Source organism: Amblyomma americanum, chromosome 11, assembly GCF_052857255.1.
Source record: "Amblyomma americanum isolate KBUSLIRL-KWMA chromosome 11, ASM5285725v1, whole genome shotgun sequence".
Taxonomy (NCBI): domain Eukaryota; kingdom Metazoa; phylum Arthropoda; class Arachnida; order Ixodida; family Ixodidae; genus Amblyomma; species Amblyomma americanum.
The window spans coordinates 77423649-77440344 of record NC_135507.1 but is presented as its reverse complement, the minus strand read 5'-3'; the positions used below and the strand labels follow the sequence as shown (position 1 = coordinate 77440344).

The following is a 16696-nucleotide window of genomic DNA, read 5'->3' as shown; positions in this document are numbered from 1 at the left end:
CCGTGCTGAACCCGTTTTTTGATGTCACCACGAGAAACCCATTTCGATTCTTCGATTTCGACTGTTAGAGGTCTACCTTCTGTTTTCGTTGACATTATTAGTCCTGTGCCGCTGATATGCACAGCAGTTTTCCAAACGTGAACTATATCATGGACATAGAAGATCGGCTCAAAGTTTTTTTTTGTGAAGATTTTGTTCTTGCGAGTCATAGCCATAAAAGTTTGTCCCGTGAATAAAAATTGCTGCATAAGCCTACAATAAACTTTTTTATCATGGGAGATGTTTTCATATCAACATTATTTTATCTACTATGGCTGACTTTCCTGTCGTCGCGACCAACCTCATTTAAAAAAATTGTTTAATACATTCAAAGCAGTGGGAAAGCACAATTCGTGCTACGTGAAAGCCGATGAGCAGGCAGAGCTGGGAGACGGAGCGCTCGCGCTCGGCCAGCTGGGAACAGACAAGGCAACAGGGAACGGACGATTTTGCTCGGGGTTGGTACCAGTCGTATTAGTGCTTACGCACGAAAAGAGAAATTGGTAGCTCTGGCAATGGCGCGTAGGAAGACACAATGTTTCGTTTTGACACCAACTATTGCAGTCAGCAAAATAATTTCGTGTTCTTGCGAATTCGCTCACACAAGAGTAAAGAATGATCTGTGGGTAAAGTTACGCTTAGACGTAGTGTCAGGTGCCCGAGGCATAAGCACGCGCAAGCCTCCGCACGTACACAGAAACAAGAAAGCCGGGGAAGAATTCAGTTTACTAATAAAACGTGTTCCCACAAAAAAGCAACTCATTGGTGCTGATTCAGCTGATGTACTATAGTCGGATACAACTCAAGAACGAAGTGGCAAATGCCACTCAAAGGATCCCTATTCCAGCCAGTGGTATCGAGTGATTCTCCACCTTCATCGATTATCCTCATCTGGCCTTTGAGGGATACCTCTGGACCTGTTATAGTCAGAAACAAGTCAACAAAAATGCAGGTTTTCCCCATCAGAGGACACCCCTTCCAGCCAGTGGAGTAAGTCGATTCTCTTCACCCTGTACATGAGACAATGGAGGGAGCGGCGCCACAATACATAGGCGACTATCCCGGACCCTGGAGCTGTAGGGACTGGACTATCCTCTTTCATCTGCCGCTGACTCCAGGGATTGTTGCACTAGCAGAGTGATGAGAATCGGCCGACACTAACTAGTAGGCTGGGTTTTCCTCCGAACAGCACCCTTGATTGCTGTCGCGTTAAAAAGATTTTGAACTCGTAACCGACCATTGAGAAGAAGGACACGACAAAGCTAAAGGCCTCTTCACCAAGTGTAGGAAACTCCATTTGCTTTCAGTTTCAACTACTACAGCGCACATGGTGACTGAAGGAGACGTGATCTAAAAAAAACAAAGAAACAAAGAAACAGAACAAATCGTGGACATCCACGCAGCATGACAAGTTAATGTCGGTGCCTGAATTGTCTGAGCCATCGGGGAACGAAGCTGCTTTCTTAGCGCCGTCGCAGGTTCGAGCCGTTCTCGGGGATAAAGTTATTTCAGCTGCATTCCGTTGACATGACAACACTACGGCGCTCCACTTGTCTTTCCGCCGCCCGCTGCAGGAGGAATCGGCGCGGACGTCAGCATTGCCTGGGCTACGATATGTAGAGCAAGTTTCTTGCCCCCGAATCACCCCTCCTTCGTAATCTAAAAGAACCATTACTGTAAGCATGCATTTATCTCGGAGCCTTTTTCTTCTTAGGAATGCTGGTTTGTTGCTCCTCTGCCTCCACAGCCATGTGATTGCACTCTGTCACGTGACTCGACGCGCCAACCACATAGCAGCGGAAACTGGCCGCACGCTCTGAGTGCTGCGCAGTTGACACCCCTCCAAACCCACTGTTCTCCGTGTCCGAATTCATGCCTCACTCTCATTGGTTGACTATGACGTCACGACCTCTGCGGAACAGTAACAAATTAGATGCGGCGACGTGCACGGCTTTTTCTCCGAACGTCAGATATAACGCTATTGCGTTCAAAACAAAAAAAACACCATGATTGAAGCAGTACAGCACACAGTCACACAGCTGCAGAGTTGTAAGTTTAAGCCTACCTCTTGTCATGAACTCGTGGTGCATGATGGCTCTGATGCTCGGCCGCCTAGCGGGCTCCGGTTGTAGAATCCACCGGATGAGAGCGCTCGCGGCGGGGGAGACAGTCGAGGGGATCCCGAATTCGTTACTATTGATTCTGGCCAAAGCCTTTTTCCTCGTTGGTGACTTGAAGGGGGCACGCCCCACTTGCAGCTTGTACCTGCGGAAAGCAGTTTTCGGCCGGTCAGTGTGCGCGGGAATCCGCACACTATCCTGTAGCCGACATCGCAAACACAAACAATCACAGCTTGAAGGAGTGCGGGCACAGCCAAGATACGACACCCTTACCGGCCAATCACCACGAAACGGTAACGTAACTGCGGGCAAACGACGCTCGTGATGCACGGAAGTGCCCGGTTTTGAACGTGAAGAGCATGATCTGATTTTTTTAAGATGAAGACGAATCTTATAGCGATTTTTGTGGTTAATATTTTCTCTGCAGCAATTGTTACTTTCTGGCTGGAAGATACGTATACCCGCGGTTGCGCACCTGAGAATCACGCCAACAGGTTTTCAACCATACTTTCTCGACAAATGAATTAACTCCACTTCCCGTCTGATGGCCGGCGTCGGCGAATTCCCACATAAGAGGCGTGTCAGTGGAAGGACTTTGCAGACGACTGCCAGCCAGGTCGGTGGCAATGAGGGTTTCATAGAATAGTTTGGGCTAGCGGAGTAATTTGATTGTTGTGAGAAACAGCCTGAACTGGATGAGGCAGGGAAGAAGGAAGAAGCACATTTGCAGGCTTTTTTAATTTTTTGTCGCGTCAAGTTTGCGCTGTTTTATGGAACAATTTTAGTGAGCGCCCAATTTATTGATTATTAGGTTTTCTCGGAACCGAAAATTAAAGCACCATGAATGTTCAAAAACAGTAAAAAATAAGGGTCATGATATCTATCACAAATATCCGCAAGTGCTTTGTCCCTATAAAAGCGCGCCTGTCAACATAGTGGAATTAACAAGCACAATTCATCCCTGTGGGATAGGGTGACTAGTTGAAATACGGAAACTTAAGGCGCCCGCAATTTGCTATTTATTTATTTATTTATTTATTTATTTATTTTTATTTATTTATTTATTTATTTATTTATTTATATATTCGTTTACCCTAAAGACCCAGAAGAGGGCATTACATAAAGGGGGAATGATGAAAAGAAAGCACACATAACAAATCAACTCATAACAAATGATGGTAAATATACAGAGGGCAGAGTTTGGGTAACATTTGGTTAAGTGCAGTATAACATATTGAAACCACAAAGTTCAACACGTTCAAACAAGTGAGTAATAATTAGGGCAAAATAAGTAACTAAAAATACAATGGCACATAAAAGAGGCTCCGGAGCTGTTCAGCACACAAGAAATGGCAAAGCAAAAAAGGACCGCCAAAAATTCACGGACACGGTAAATCATTCAGCACTCTATGACGCATTTTCCGTGTTCAGAAATGTTAGTAAAGCTGTTTGAAAAGATGATAATTCAGTATGGCCGACAATGCTGGGTGGCAATGAGTTCCATTCATTTATTGACAAAACCAGCGGTGACTTCTGATATTTTAGTGTGCGAGCGAAAATCGGACGTACCTTATGCGCATGATCCAGGCGAGCTGAACAATGAGGTGCAGGAAAGATATGATTTCGGGAGAATGGCGTTTCGCTATAGTATAAGGTGTGAAATAATGACAACCGGGCGAACTTTCTACGTGTAGCAAGAGGTTGAAGATTCATGACTTGCTTCATTGCTGATACGCTTTGATGACGTGAGTAGGATGACAATATGAATCTGACGGCTTTATTTTGTACTGCTTCTAGAGCATTTGTAAGAATCGCTTGGGAGGGGTTCCATATAAGAGAAGCGTATTCAACAGATGATCTGATAAGCGTTGTATAAGCGCTGTGCCGTGTTTCAGTGTTCGCAAGGGGTAAACGGCGTTTCAAGAGACCAATTTTTTTAAAGGCTTTATTAGTTATGTATTCAATGTGAGCATCCCAGGTTAAGTTCTGACTTAAAAACACTCCCAGATATTTTATACACGACACGGAGTCAATTCCACTATTATTTAACCGGTAATTATTCTGTGATGTTTCTGCTACGCTAGAGAATCTTACATGCTTAGTTTTACTGGCATTAATATCCATCTGCCACGTTGAACACCATTCAGTTAGTTCTGTTAGATCTGATTGGAGAGCTAGTGCATAAGTCGCGGTGGTTATCTGCCTGTATATTACGCAGTCGTCTGCGAAAAGCCGTATTGATGAAGTAATATTAGAGGCTATGTCGTTTATATAAATTAGAAAAAGTAATGGCCCTAATACTGAGCCCTGTGGGACACCGGATAATACGCGAGTGGGTTTAGAAATGAGGTTCTCAATTTTGACCGACTGGTAACGATCGGTTAGGAATTGCTCGATCCATGTAGTTGTTTTGTCGTCGAGCTGTAAATTTCGGGTCTTTAGCAGTAAGCGTTTGTGGGCAACACGGTCAAAAGCTTTTGTAAAGTCAATGAAAATGGCGTCTGTGAGATGAGACATGTGTAGGGATTGATGAAGGTCAGTCACAAGCTCAAAGAGTTGCGACTGGCATGATCGGTTTTGCCGGAATCCGTGCTGGTTCTCGAGAAGTAAGTTATTGAGGTTCAGATGGTTCATGATGTGGGAAAAGAAGATATGCTCTAGTAGTTTGCAGCAGATACAAGTAAGTGAGATAGGCCTGAAGTTGTTTGGATCGGTGTTACTTCCTGATTTGTGTACGGGAATGATGTGTGCTTGTTTCCAGTCGTCCGGGAGCTGTCCTGTATCCAGAGATTGTTGAAATATCAGCGCGAGCAGACCAGATGATTCGTGACATGTTAGTTTCAGAATATTTGTACTGATCCCATCGGGTCCTGGGGCCTTTTTTAGTTCTAGCTTGTCGATTGCGCGGGCGACGCCATTTGTTGTGATAGTAATTGGTGCAAATTGAAACCGTGTGTATGTTGGAGAAATTGGCGGTAAATTATTAGTGGGGAGTTCATTTGTGAACATGTCACTAAAAGATTTGTTGAAGATTTCGGCGCACTCGTCTAACGGTAAGGGCAAGCCCTCTCCTGTAGTTAGTGCTGGTAAAGTGTTGCTGCTTTTAGCATTTACAGTGCGCCAAAACTTTTTGGGATCACTTTTTAATAGTTTCGGAAGTGTGTCGTTATAGCATTTTTGTTTCTCTTCTTCGAGTTTTCTTTTAGTAAGCGCAGCAATTTTCTTATATTTCATCCAGTCGAGTGGTGCATTGGTTCTTGAAGCTCTTCTGTATACCCTCTTTTTTCTGTTTAAGTACCTTTTGCATTCGTTAGTGAACCAGGGATCATTTATTCAGTTTGAGATTGTGAATTTGGGAACGCATATCTTCTCAAGTTCTTTTAATTTATCGCGAAATAAGCACCAGTTTTCATTCGTAGTACGTTTAGTGAAGTCGTGGCGGAAATCAGCTGCAAAGCTTGTTAGAATGCTATTCATTTTAGGTATATCTGCACGTGCGTAATCCAGTATCTCTTTGCTGATCCTTGCGCTATCAGGGCGAGGCAAGCTGAAGCGGCAATGAATAGTCTTGTGGTCGCTGATTTCCTCCAGCACAGAAGCAGACGCATGGTCAGAATGGTTGGTGAAAACTAGATCTAAGGTATTATCGCCGCGTGTGGGTTCACGAACCAGCTGAGTTAGTTGATATAGTTGCAACAGATTGAGAAAGCAAATACATTCGGCTCGGTTATTATGATGGCTGACAGAATAATCCAACCAGTTGATAAAAGGATAGTTGAAATCTCCGCACAGGTCAAGAATTGATTTGGGATGTTTAAGTGTTATCTGCTCTAAGGCTTCATTCAGGGAATCAGTAAAATCAGATGCAGAGTCAGGAGGTCTGTAAAGAACTCCTAAGATAATTTTTCTAGTTCCAACATGTGCCGAGACCCAAATCATTTCCAGTCCTGTGTCAATAGGTACAACGATCGGGCGGAATTCCTTTTTTATTGTTATGATTACTCCTCCCCCTCGAGAACCGGTCCTATCTTTACGAAAAATTTGAAACGAAGGCGGAAGTGACAATTCAGAGTCGGGGATGTCGTCCGAAAGCCAGGTTTCAGCGCCGACAATGACATCCGCGGAACATGTGTAAATGAATGAATTGAGAACATGAAGTTTCGGTAGTATACTGCGGAAGTTTTCCAAGAGAACCTAAACGTTATTGGTGTCCATGTGTTTGCTATATATTATATATATAGCGTCTAGTTCATTCCTAAAATTCCCATCTATCTGACTCGAACTCACCCGACTGCGAGTAGAACTACGAAGTTTGAACACCACCCATCACAACCGTACCTCTGGCCCGACTTCCTTCACCAGCTCAAATTACAAATAAATGCCACGGCCACGATTTCTTCCGTCGTTATTGTCACCACAAGGCAAGATAGGCAAGGTTTTGCCATTTTTTATATCCACATTTCGAAGAGTAGACTCTTCTTTTAATACTTTTGCGGGCGAATATACCTATACGATAGGTATTGCGAACTGTCGTTGCAATCATTAACGTGTAACCAGTTGCAAACAGTTCTGCGCAATCATCAGGTGAGACTCGCATGATGCACCCGAAGGCCCAGATGTGCGCTTCGTAGCTGTAGCCCTTCTGGGTCAGCATCTCGGCGGCCATGTATTTGGTGGTGCCGCAGACGGACCTCTTGAGTTGCCCCAGGTAGTGGACGCGGGTGGCGAGTCCGAAGTCGGCCACCTTGAGTTGCGAGCCTTTGGTGAGGAGCAGGTTTCCGAGCTTCAGGTCTCGGTGGATGACCTGCTCCTGCACCAGGTACTCGCAGGCGAGGAGCAGCTGGCGCAGGAGGTGCCGCACCTCTGGCTCCGTCAGCGTCTCACGGCACTTGTGCAGCTCCTCAAGAGACTGCGGAGTAAATGCGTTAATGAAGCCTGGGGAAGACCCTTGAAGGCTAGCCGTGCTTAAGAACATGATAAAGAACATGATAAAGAAAATGGGGTTCCTCAGTATTTAGCTAGGCACATGCAGCACATTTGTTCAAATCACGGCGGTCTGGAGAAAGCTTGATTGAAGTAATTGCTTTCCGTTGTACAAAATACAGTGCCCACTCCAAAATATTAAATGGCAGTTTTCGAAACAACGAAGACAGTTTTCATTTCTCGGCTACGCCCTAAATTATGATTCAAGAACACAATGTGGCCGTTCTCACAAGAATTGACGAAACAAATAACTAACCAAATACATATTCGCATAACCCAAATTCATAGAAGCAGTGTGGAACACAGAGAGCCTTAAATATCCTCTCATCAGGCCTTGAAAAATAGATAAATGAAGGGCCGTCAGTTGCGTATGATACAAAACGTCTCTAACGCAAGAGTGCGCCCGGCGGTCGCATTTCGGTGGAGGTAAAATGCAGGAGGCCCGTGTATTGTGCGAAGTCAGTGAATGTTAGAGATTCCAAGGTGGCCTAAATAATTCCGAAATTATTCCACTACAGCGTCCCTTAGAACCTGTGTTGTTTTGAGAAGTTAAAGGGACCCAGAAAGGGGGTCTCAATAAAGTGGCGATATGTCCTGGATGTTAAAAGACGACGGTTCATAATTATCCCCCAGCAAGAATTATTTTAATGCGTTTTTGTGGAAGCCGAGTTATATGCAGACTAAAATTGAACTTCCGCGTTTTCGCGCCTTTCCCTCTCCTATCGCGCGCCACAACGGCGGCACTCCTCCGTCGGCCCCACTCACTCGGCCACTCCCCTACCTCCGCCGGCTGCGGAGCGCGCCGAGTGGCCACCGCCGCCGTAGCGCGTGACGTATGAAAGAATTTGGTGCTGTGAACCAATGATACCCTCGGCGGCAGTCTTCATTTGCAAGGCGTGCCGTCGTCTGTCAGATTTCCGCGCAAAAGCTCGGCACCGCCCGTTTCCGCGATGTGCGAAAGTGGGAAATTATAACAATTTATTGTAAATTTCCCGCTCGCTTTTGAGGTCTCGTATACGTGGCATGTACGGTCGGGGGCCTGTACTCTACATAATGCAAACATTTAAACCCAAGGTAAACGACCCCTTTCTGTATCCCTTAAAGCACGACTGAACGAAATGAACATGCCTGTCTTGTACATAGCTCCAAGATGGTGTACACGTTCTTAGCGTACTCAAAGTGGCTGTAGAAGCTAACGACGTGCTTGTGGCACAGAGTTCGGTGGATGCTGATTTCCTCTCCTAGCTGTTGATAAATTAATCAGTAATCTCGCAGAAGGTTGTACTAAGCGCGAAGACAAGAAGGTAAAGTGGTGGATTACGATGCTGGTACTTATGAATAATAAAGACGTACGCTGAAATGATAAAAGCCATGATGATGGCAAAGGTAATCGGTCACCAGCGTGTAAGCCTGACATATCGTATCATATGGGACCGGATCTCACCAAATCACAGGCAATGGTTCGGTTGCTTCCCACTGACGCTTGAAAGCCGCAGAGCATGACTAAAGAACAGTAACCTATACGCGTAGGTCTAAGCGGATTCGAAATCTAGAGTGGATACTGTAGCATAATAGAATACGGCCGCAGGGCCCAAATCTACGAAACGTTTGTGTTTCGAACCGGCTGGCTTTGACGTCTCGTTATTTTGACGTATGCGTGGGTAGGGCGAACATTTTAGGCGGGCGAGAGGGAGACAACAGCCGATGCGCGATCACGCAATCTTTCTTTTTCATTAGATAGAGGGCGCTACTCATCTTGAACCTGAGCGCGAATCCTATGCCGTAGCTCGCCCTTCATTACTTGCGTTTTCATATGATTTGGTGCGTCTGCCCGCCTCCCTGTGCCGGCGTCGCCAGAAAAAAAAAGGCTGCGGTTCAACGTGATGTCAAACAAAGTGTCAGGGACAAGGTGAGGTACCAAATGGCCATACTCTTATGATCCCGTGGTCATACTACCATAGTTTGGGGCATACTACCGCGGAATTAAGTTCGGTTTGGCCGTGTGAGGCACTGAAAGTGATTGCCTGGTGCACATCGAAGTCGGAAGTTGTACCCCCAAGAGAACAGCTCTCAATCTGAAAGCCACAAAAGTATTTTTTTGTCCTCAGTGTCCAATTAAGAAAATTTCTTGAAACAGAGAAGAGACAGCATGATATAGGAACTCACATATTGCCGATGCATCTCCGATTTAACATGGCTCTTGGAGACGATTTTGCCCGCGTACACCACGTTCGCTTTTTTGTCCACAAACTGGTAACACTGCGCACTTCCGCCCTCAGAAAGAAATGCCAGCCTTGTTGCAAGGGCATCCGAATGAGGGCTGAATGCTTTCGCACTGTGTGACTGAGACACTCAGGCAGTGGATTCCTTCACTCGAATGCGAAACCGGCTTGATGCCTGAGTGCTAAAATAGACCACATCACAAAATTCAAAACAGCTGGGGCTAATAAAAGCTTAACGAGGTATGTTTCAAAGGTAAGATTCAGTTCACAAAGCATAGCAGACAGGAATAATTTGGAGGCAGCCCTTACAAATTCACGGGAAAAGTGCAAAAGTAACGTTTTTCAGCGGAATTCTCCAGTACTTGTTCACAATAAGCCCTCTGGGGCGTTAAGACGCCTTTTATTGGCCCAGTAATGCCTGTACAGTAGAGGACGTCAGAAAACAGGAGAATTGCATTAAATAATAAACTGAGTAATATGACTTTCAAATTAGAGCTTTTCACAAAATTACCATGTCTGTAAGCGAATTCCCCCGGTTTTGCACCGTCGCGGTCATCCAGTCTACATGACGAGCTACCGTCCGTCCGTCTCCCAAAGGAGGAACCCGCCGCGCTGGCTGAACGCATGGGTATAGCGCCCTGCTGCTAAGATGGAGTTCGCGGGTTCGAATCCGGCTGCAGCAGCTACGTTTCAATCGAGGCGAAACGCAAACAGCGAATATGTGCTGAGCGACGTCGGTGCCTGTTAAAGATCCACACGTTGAATAATTAATTAATTAGGTGGTGTAAATTTCTGGAGCACTCTTCAATGGCACATCTTTATCTTTTCCTTTCTTCACTCCTGCCTACCCTTATTGCGCGGTTGAGGTGTCCACCTGGATGTCAGAGCAATCTTCCTCTTTTGGGATAACCAACCTTCCCAATCGGGGAGGTGGAAGGCCGAGTAGAGAGTACATGCGCCTGCGTGCCCTCACAACAGCCTTTAAGAGGCGGCTCTCCGCTCCAGTTTTGTGCAGTGTTCCTCTATATGCTATACAGAGACACTAAACTCGATTACAACTCGAGGAAGAAGCAGCGTAATTCCCTCATAGGAGGCCCTACAGCGTCGAACACTCCGCCATTTCGCTTTCTTTCGAGCAGCATATATACATACCCCAGGCAGGATTATATTTGGGTTGGCCACTTGGGCAGGACGACTTGCGGCATTCTCCTGAAGGAGCCGTTCACCTTCTTTGTGGAGAATCCTTAACCCCCTTGCTTTTAAGTAAAGGGTTTATGAGAATAAGGTGAACCTACCCCCTAACCAATACGGGTCCTACGTGGTCGAAATTATTCCTGTGCCCTTTTAAACCCTCTCCTCCTCGGCGTGGTTGAGGCGAGCCGGTCTCTTAGTACAAAACGCTCCTTTGCGTAAAGATGCATTGTGCAACAGTTTCATGATCGATCGATTGAAGAGTGTAACTAACCAGTTTCGTTGATAACCGCAACTCATAGTCAGGACTTCTAACGGAAAAGCAACCATATTCTGACCTCTACAAGAGCCGTCTGTGCCAAAAGTAATCAAACAACGGGATTTGATTCTCAGCTGCAGAGTGGAGACATTACTGTACCACTAAAGTCTGCAACGTCTCGAAAGGTCAGCCTAAAGCAGGGGACGCATGTGCGGCGCGCCGTTTCCGAACTGCCGCCCCACTTCAAGCAGGGACACACGGAACTGCGAGCGCCGGCGCGCCGCTTCTCTCAAACTCTGCCCACAGCCGGTGTCAGCTTGCCATCGCACAGCGGTGCCTCGGTGTATACGCTTCACGTCCGCCCAGGAAAGACAAAACAGCCCTGCTATCGGAAAGACTGCTATATTCGAGCAGCGACAAATCATGTCTGCGCAAGGAGCGAGGTTTCGGCAGAAGCGCCGCCCGCGGGGTCGTCGGGCAACAAACGGCGCTGCTGCCTGCTTGCCCTGGTCGTCGCTAGGCCTGATCGTCGCTAAGCCCCTGACGGCGCTTCGGGATTCGCGTGTGCTACAATAAACGGCTTACTCGTGACATCCCCTTAGCTCTTCGCGGCATTATCTCATAATAAAATTAAAATATAGCTGCTATGAGTAGCGGACCTAGCGAACGCTAGGCGAGCCGCACCGCCATGGCGGGCAGCGGCCGCTGCAAAGCTGTTGTGGCACCAAAATTGCTTTAATCGCAGTCATGGCGGAAGGAAAGAAAGTACTCACAATGACTGACAGCTATGTTCTAGCAACGGCAGCATGCCCTGCACAAGAGCCGAGCTTTCGGCAACGATCCCTCTCGCGGGCGACAAACTTGTCTGCTGCCTGATCGTCGCTAAGCCTAGCCAGTTTCGCATCGATGCCGCCGCTGAAGATGTTTCGGAAATGGCCAGCGCTGTATTAAAAGGCATTACTATCATCGCCGCTTTATTGTGAACTTGGTCTGGTAATTAAATAACGATATTCTCGATTTCCGCGCCGCCTTCAGCAGAGGAGCTAGCAGTAGGCAAGGCGAGCCGCAGCAGCAAAGCGGCTATAGGAAGAAATTTGCTTGTATCGCTGTCATAACTTCCACCGGCCTCGGCATTAACCAATAATTGTCTAAAGTAACTTATTTTTGACATTCCTCTCTCCCACGGCGTGTTATGAACGTGAATCAACAATACTAGCGCACTTTACAGGCGCCGACTGCCGGCATTGCACGCTGGCAGGCAGGCCCCCAGAAGAGCACCCCTGCGTCATCATGAGGTTGGCGCTCTCCGCGTTGGCATTAGCTGCCGCTTCCGGCCGGAGCGGGCACGGCGGACGCGGTGCGCCAGGCATATCTACGCGGCTTGATGCATCCGGTACTCGCCGGACATGTGACCCCGCCTTGAGGGTTGCCGTCACCTTACACGTCCAAGGTGTTGGACCTACAACTTCACAAAAATTTTAAAAGTATGCATTTTGAGTTAGAAGATCCCTTTATGAGGCATTTTTAGGAAGACGTTGTTTTTAATGTTTTACTACATACGAATACAGCCGAGAGGTGCAAACAAGCAGTCTGGTTAACTGATAAGAATGGTTAACCTTTTACCTATTATCGTAAGACTCTTTATTACGAGAGGTGTGCATCCCACCGTAAGTAATATTCTTTTCAGTTTTTTTTTTAATTTCGAAAATGCCTTTACCACCGTGCCCAGCAAATTCGGCTTTTTGTATGAGTTACGTGAACTGGAGGGGTTGCTTTGCCTGCAGGCTTCTTAAAAATGTGTTTGTTTCGGCGCAATCTATACAAAATTTGTTCGGCCAGAGCGCAGAGGGTAACCGCATTTTCGAAATTCTGAAAACTACTATGAATATTGCTAACAGTGGGCTACACGTCTGACAATATTTATAGACCCTAACAGCGATAGCTAAAAAGTAAACTATTAGGTATTGGTTAACCCGCCTGCTAATTCGCCCATTTTAGCTGTATTCTGGAGTACTCCGGCGCTCGCAATGCTATGCGCAAAGGCGGTCTTCTAAATGAAAAAGCCTATTTTAAAAAATTGTCTGAAATCTTAGAACACCCTTTATATAGAGCTTATGGGGCGCCATTCTGGCTGCGCACTGATAACTTCCGGGGCCTGCCTACGTTTGCCAAGAGCTATACATTAACCTTCTCGCACAGCGTATGAGCCCTCAAGCCTTATTTGCGTTTTACCCAACGCACGAAGCGACAGCAGCAATTAATATTCTCATTTCTATCACGGGTTGCTGTTATAATCAGGCTATGCCAAAAGGGTACCTGCAAGTTCTGCGGTGTAGAAAGTACCATGCCCGTTGTGATAAGGTGACATACCTTGCCGAGGAACTTGCCGCGGGTGTATTCCGTCTGGGAATTCGTGTCGATGACGACATCGAGAAATTCGTCGTTGGTCGTCGCACTGCTAGTCAAAATCTCTCCGCCAGCAGCCATCATCAAGAAGATCAAACGCTATCTCGATTCCACGCTTTCCACAGCTGCAATGCACACTACCACGCAAGCACCAGCGACTGGTCTCGGCAGTGCCGTTGCTGACCGGTGCGCGACGGTTTTGAAAAGGTAGCCTCATAGCACCACGTGCATGAGAAGAAGGCACGCTATTGGTTGGCGCCACTGGTCGCGGAGATGCATGCAGTGGCCGCACCTAGGTCGGGCGTTGTCCTCCTATTGTAGACGACCTATTGTAGTCTATTGCAGACGCCCTGGAAATCCCTTCCCTTATATTGCTTCGGGAGCAAGCTTTCTGGATGCCTCGGGTCATCCAGGCTGCTGTGTTTTCCTGGGAATCGAGCTGTTTTGGGTGATCTCATCACACCTTAAGATGGCTCACCAGCTACGAGGCAACTCAGATTTGAACTTTTTCTGTCGATAGGTGGCAGCACTTAAGTACCACAAAAAGGAGGGAACTTCTGTTTCCCCTCCAGGTGGGTAAATTTTACCGTGACACCTAATTTACTGGGACACAACAGTATTAGTTCTTCCACGAACAAACAGTAGGGTCGAGAACTTTCTGTGCATACACTGCCAAAGCTGGGAGACGAAATCACAAAAGAATAACCCGTCTCAAGGGGTTGTGGTTACAGAATGGGCCTTTTTCCAGTAACCCACCACTCAGCCGCCACAAGGAAAAGTGCGTTTTCCTGTTTGGGTCCCTCTAAGCTGCCTTGCATCTTTTCTGCGAAAATACATTTACAATGGGCCACGGCGGCGGCTTAGTGGTTACGGCGCTCGGCTGCTGGCCCAAAAGACGCGGGTTCGATCCCGGCCGCGGCGGTCTAATTTCGATGGAGGCGAAATTCTAGAGGCTCGGGTACTGTGCGATGTCAGTGCACGTTAAAGAACCCCAGGTGGTCGAAATTTCCGGAGCCCTTCACAACGGCGTCCATCATAGCCTGAGCCGCTTTGGGACGTTAAACCCCCATAAACCATTTACAATGGTAGGGTTGAGTATACAGACTGTAGTTAGAAGCAGTGTTGGATTCGCCTAACCAGAACAGGCAAGTCATCTTTTGACACACCCTGGGAACACCTCCCCTTCGGCACTTCAGCCGGCTATTCCGTATTCCGCGTATTCTTCCGTCGCCACACGCAATACAAAGCAACGCCGCGAATCTGTTGTACTACTTGTTTGTTCGAGTTCAAAACCTTTGGCGCGCGGGACTGTTACTTTATTATGCGAGATGCGATCAGCTTTATCTAATTGGAATGCAGCCAGGCGCAACTATTTCGACAATATTTTGGGTTGTTGTAGTTGTTTTTTAGCCCCTTATCTTGAAAGTTCCTCTTCGATGACCACCGATCATGTTTCTTGCTGTCGGCGTCGCCGAATTTTTCAGTTTATTTATGGGCGATAGTCACTTCAGTAACTAAATTACTGCTGAAATACTTCGTTTCATGTCTCCTTCGCTGTTGATAATTTCACCACGAAACAAATCAGACTTGGGTAAAAGGGTGAGATGTGTGGTTTGCGAAAGCACTGAGATCGCCCTGTTGTTATTCGTGGTGACTTCGAACGCGAATTTCGTCATTGCACAAGCGACTACCAACTGTTCTGGACAAAGTTGCTAGTAGTGGTTTATTGTTAAAAATAATAAAAATTGCAATATAATAGAAAATGGCTACTGCGGCCACGTAGCCGTGTGTGCTCTTTCTGAATACGAAAACGGCAGGGCACCTGCATTGTCATGACGTCAGGCGTTTGAAGGCGAAAATTCAACACCTACTATGGTTTCCGAAAAACTCTCACTGTGAGCTCTGATTTTTTATGTTTTTGTTATATATTTTATATATTATATATATTTATGTGTTGTATACTTTATATATGTGTTTATATAGCACCCCTTCCGAGCGTTTTTCTGATTGAAATGTGCGACTTTTGGAAGCGCAGTGCAGGAGGTGCGACTAGGTGTGGCGCATACCGAGGCGTATCTAATTGAGAGAATAAAGACGGTTGGGGAACGCTGACACATGCGGTACCGGTTCAGAAGCAAAACTCGATGATTTTGCCACCAAGGCCATGAACGTTTGACATCACGTTATTTACACCACGGAGATGTCTATTCTGGAGTAGGGGGCTCGGAAATCCGCGAGCTCCTTTCAGCACACAGGGTGAACCCACACTTACCCGCGTACAGTGGACAGCACCTGCATTGATAACGCGAACATTCTGGCAGACATATGCCTGGTAAGGAGAAGAATTAGGGAAAAAGAGCGACGCTCGACCAAAGATTCGTTAGAGAACCGATATTTCGATGCCGATACGACACATTCTGCTTTCACTAGCTTGGAGCCAAAGCCGAACGTTGGCTTCGACCGCTTCTGATGACGTCGCAGTTAAAGTGCAGAGGGGCTGAGCAAGGAAAGGAAGGAGACGGTCCTTTCTCCCCTTGATGTGGGCTGTTGCACTGGCATACATAGTTGTCCGCGAGTATGGCGTGAAATCGCAGGTGATTGGCAAGTGCCTCAGTGAAAGGAGGTTAATCGCTACGTCATGACAATCAGTCTACGCAGTTAGCCCCGTTTACATGAACCCGATAGCGTCGGGTCGATTCGGGGGTCGCGTTGAGCATGGTCAATCCAACTCAACCATTTCGTGCTTACATGAGCTCGATTTTAGCGATTCGAGAGCGGGTCAGCAGTAGCGACACCAAGCGTCGAGCAAGCAGTAGCAGCCTCCAAGATTGAGGCACGCCATCGCTGTCAGAGGTGCGACGGCGCACGTGGAAAGCAAGTTTGCATTTATCCCCTTCCCTCTCAATAACCCTACTTTTCGACCCAAGAGCGTTTAGAAGCACATCGATTCAGGGTCGAGTTGAGTCACCTACCCCTTGCGGCGGAATTGACTGGACCCGACAGGTCGACTCCCGGCTCGGAGCGCGTACAAGTACCGGTTTTCAAACAACCAGCCGTGTGGGTTCATGTAAGCGCCGTCCGCTATCGGCTCGAGGCCTTCCTATGAGGATTATTTGCAGCTTCATTCTTGACTTGTATCGACACCTGGGTCACTGCGCTCTTGCGCTGGGCAAGGAACAATGCTGTTCTCCCGCACTGTCCTTTATAGGGAGCCCCCTTCCTGTGTTTTGGTACTAACAATGCCTTATTGTGTGGCTGCTGGGAGGGGAAGACGGGGGGGGGGGGGGGGCACTTTTGGGTGTGACCTTTCAATCCACTTCCTTTCCGCACCAAGAAGAGCTCGTGCAAATAAGAAACGCAGAAAGAAAGTCCTTTCCGACTACAGCGCAAGCGAGAAAAAAGGAAAGATAGAGCTCATGTCCGTTAAACCTCTGAGTAAAAACCTGCGCGCACGAATACAGACAACGAAGAGGCTG

The 16696-nt window shown here is 47.1% G+C and overlaps 1 protein-coding gene across 1 annotated transcript; it reads right to left on the bottom strand.

The window, feature by feature from the left end:
• Positions 1-4644: 4644 nt before the first annotated feature.
• On the bottom strand, positions 4645-13301 carry LOC144109720 (serine/threonine-protein kinase PLK1-like). Its single transcript, XM_077642518.1, has 4 exons — positions 13185-13301; positions 9309-9416; positions 6725-7068; positions 4645-4660 (listed from the first exon to the last, which is right to left on the bottom strand). Exons 1-4 carry the CDS (start codon positions 13299-13301, stop codon positions 4645-4647), a joined length of 585 nt encoding a protein of 194 aa, XP_077498644.1.
• Positions 13302-16696: the final 3395 nt, after the last annotated feature.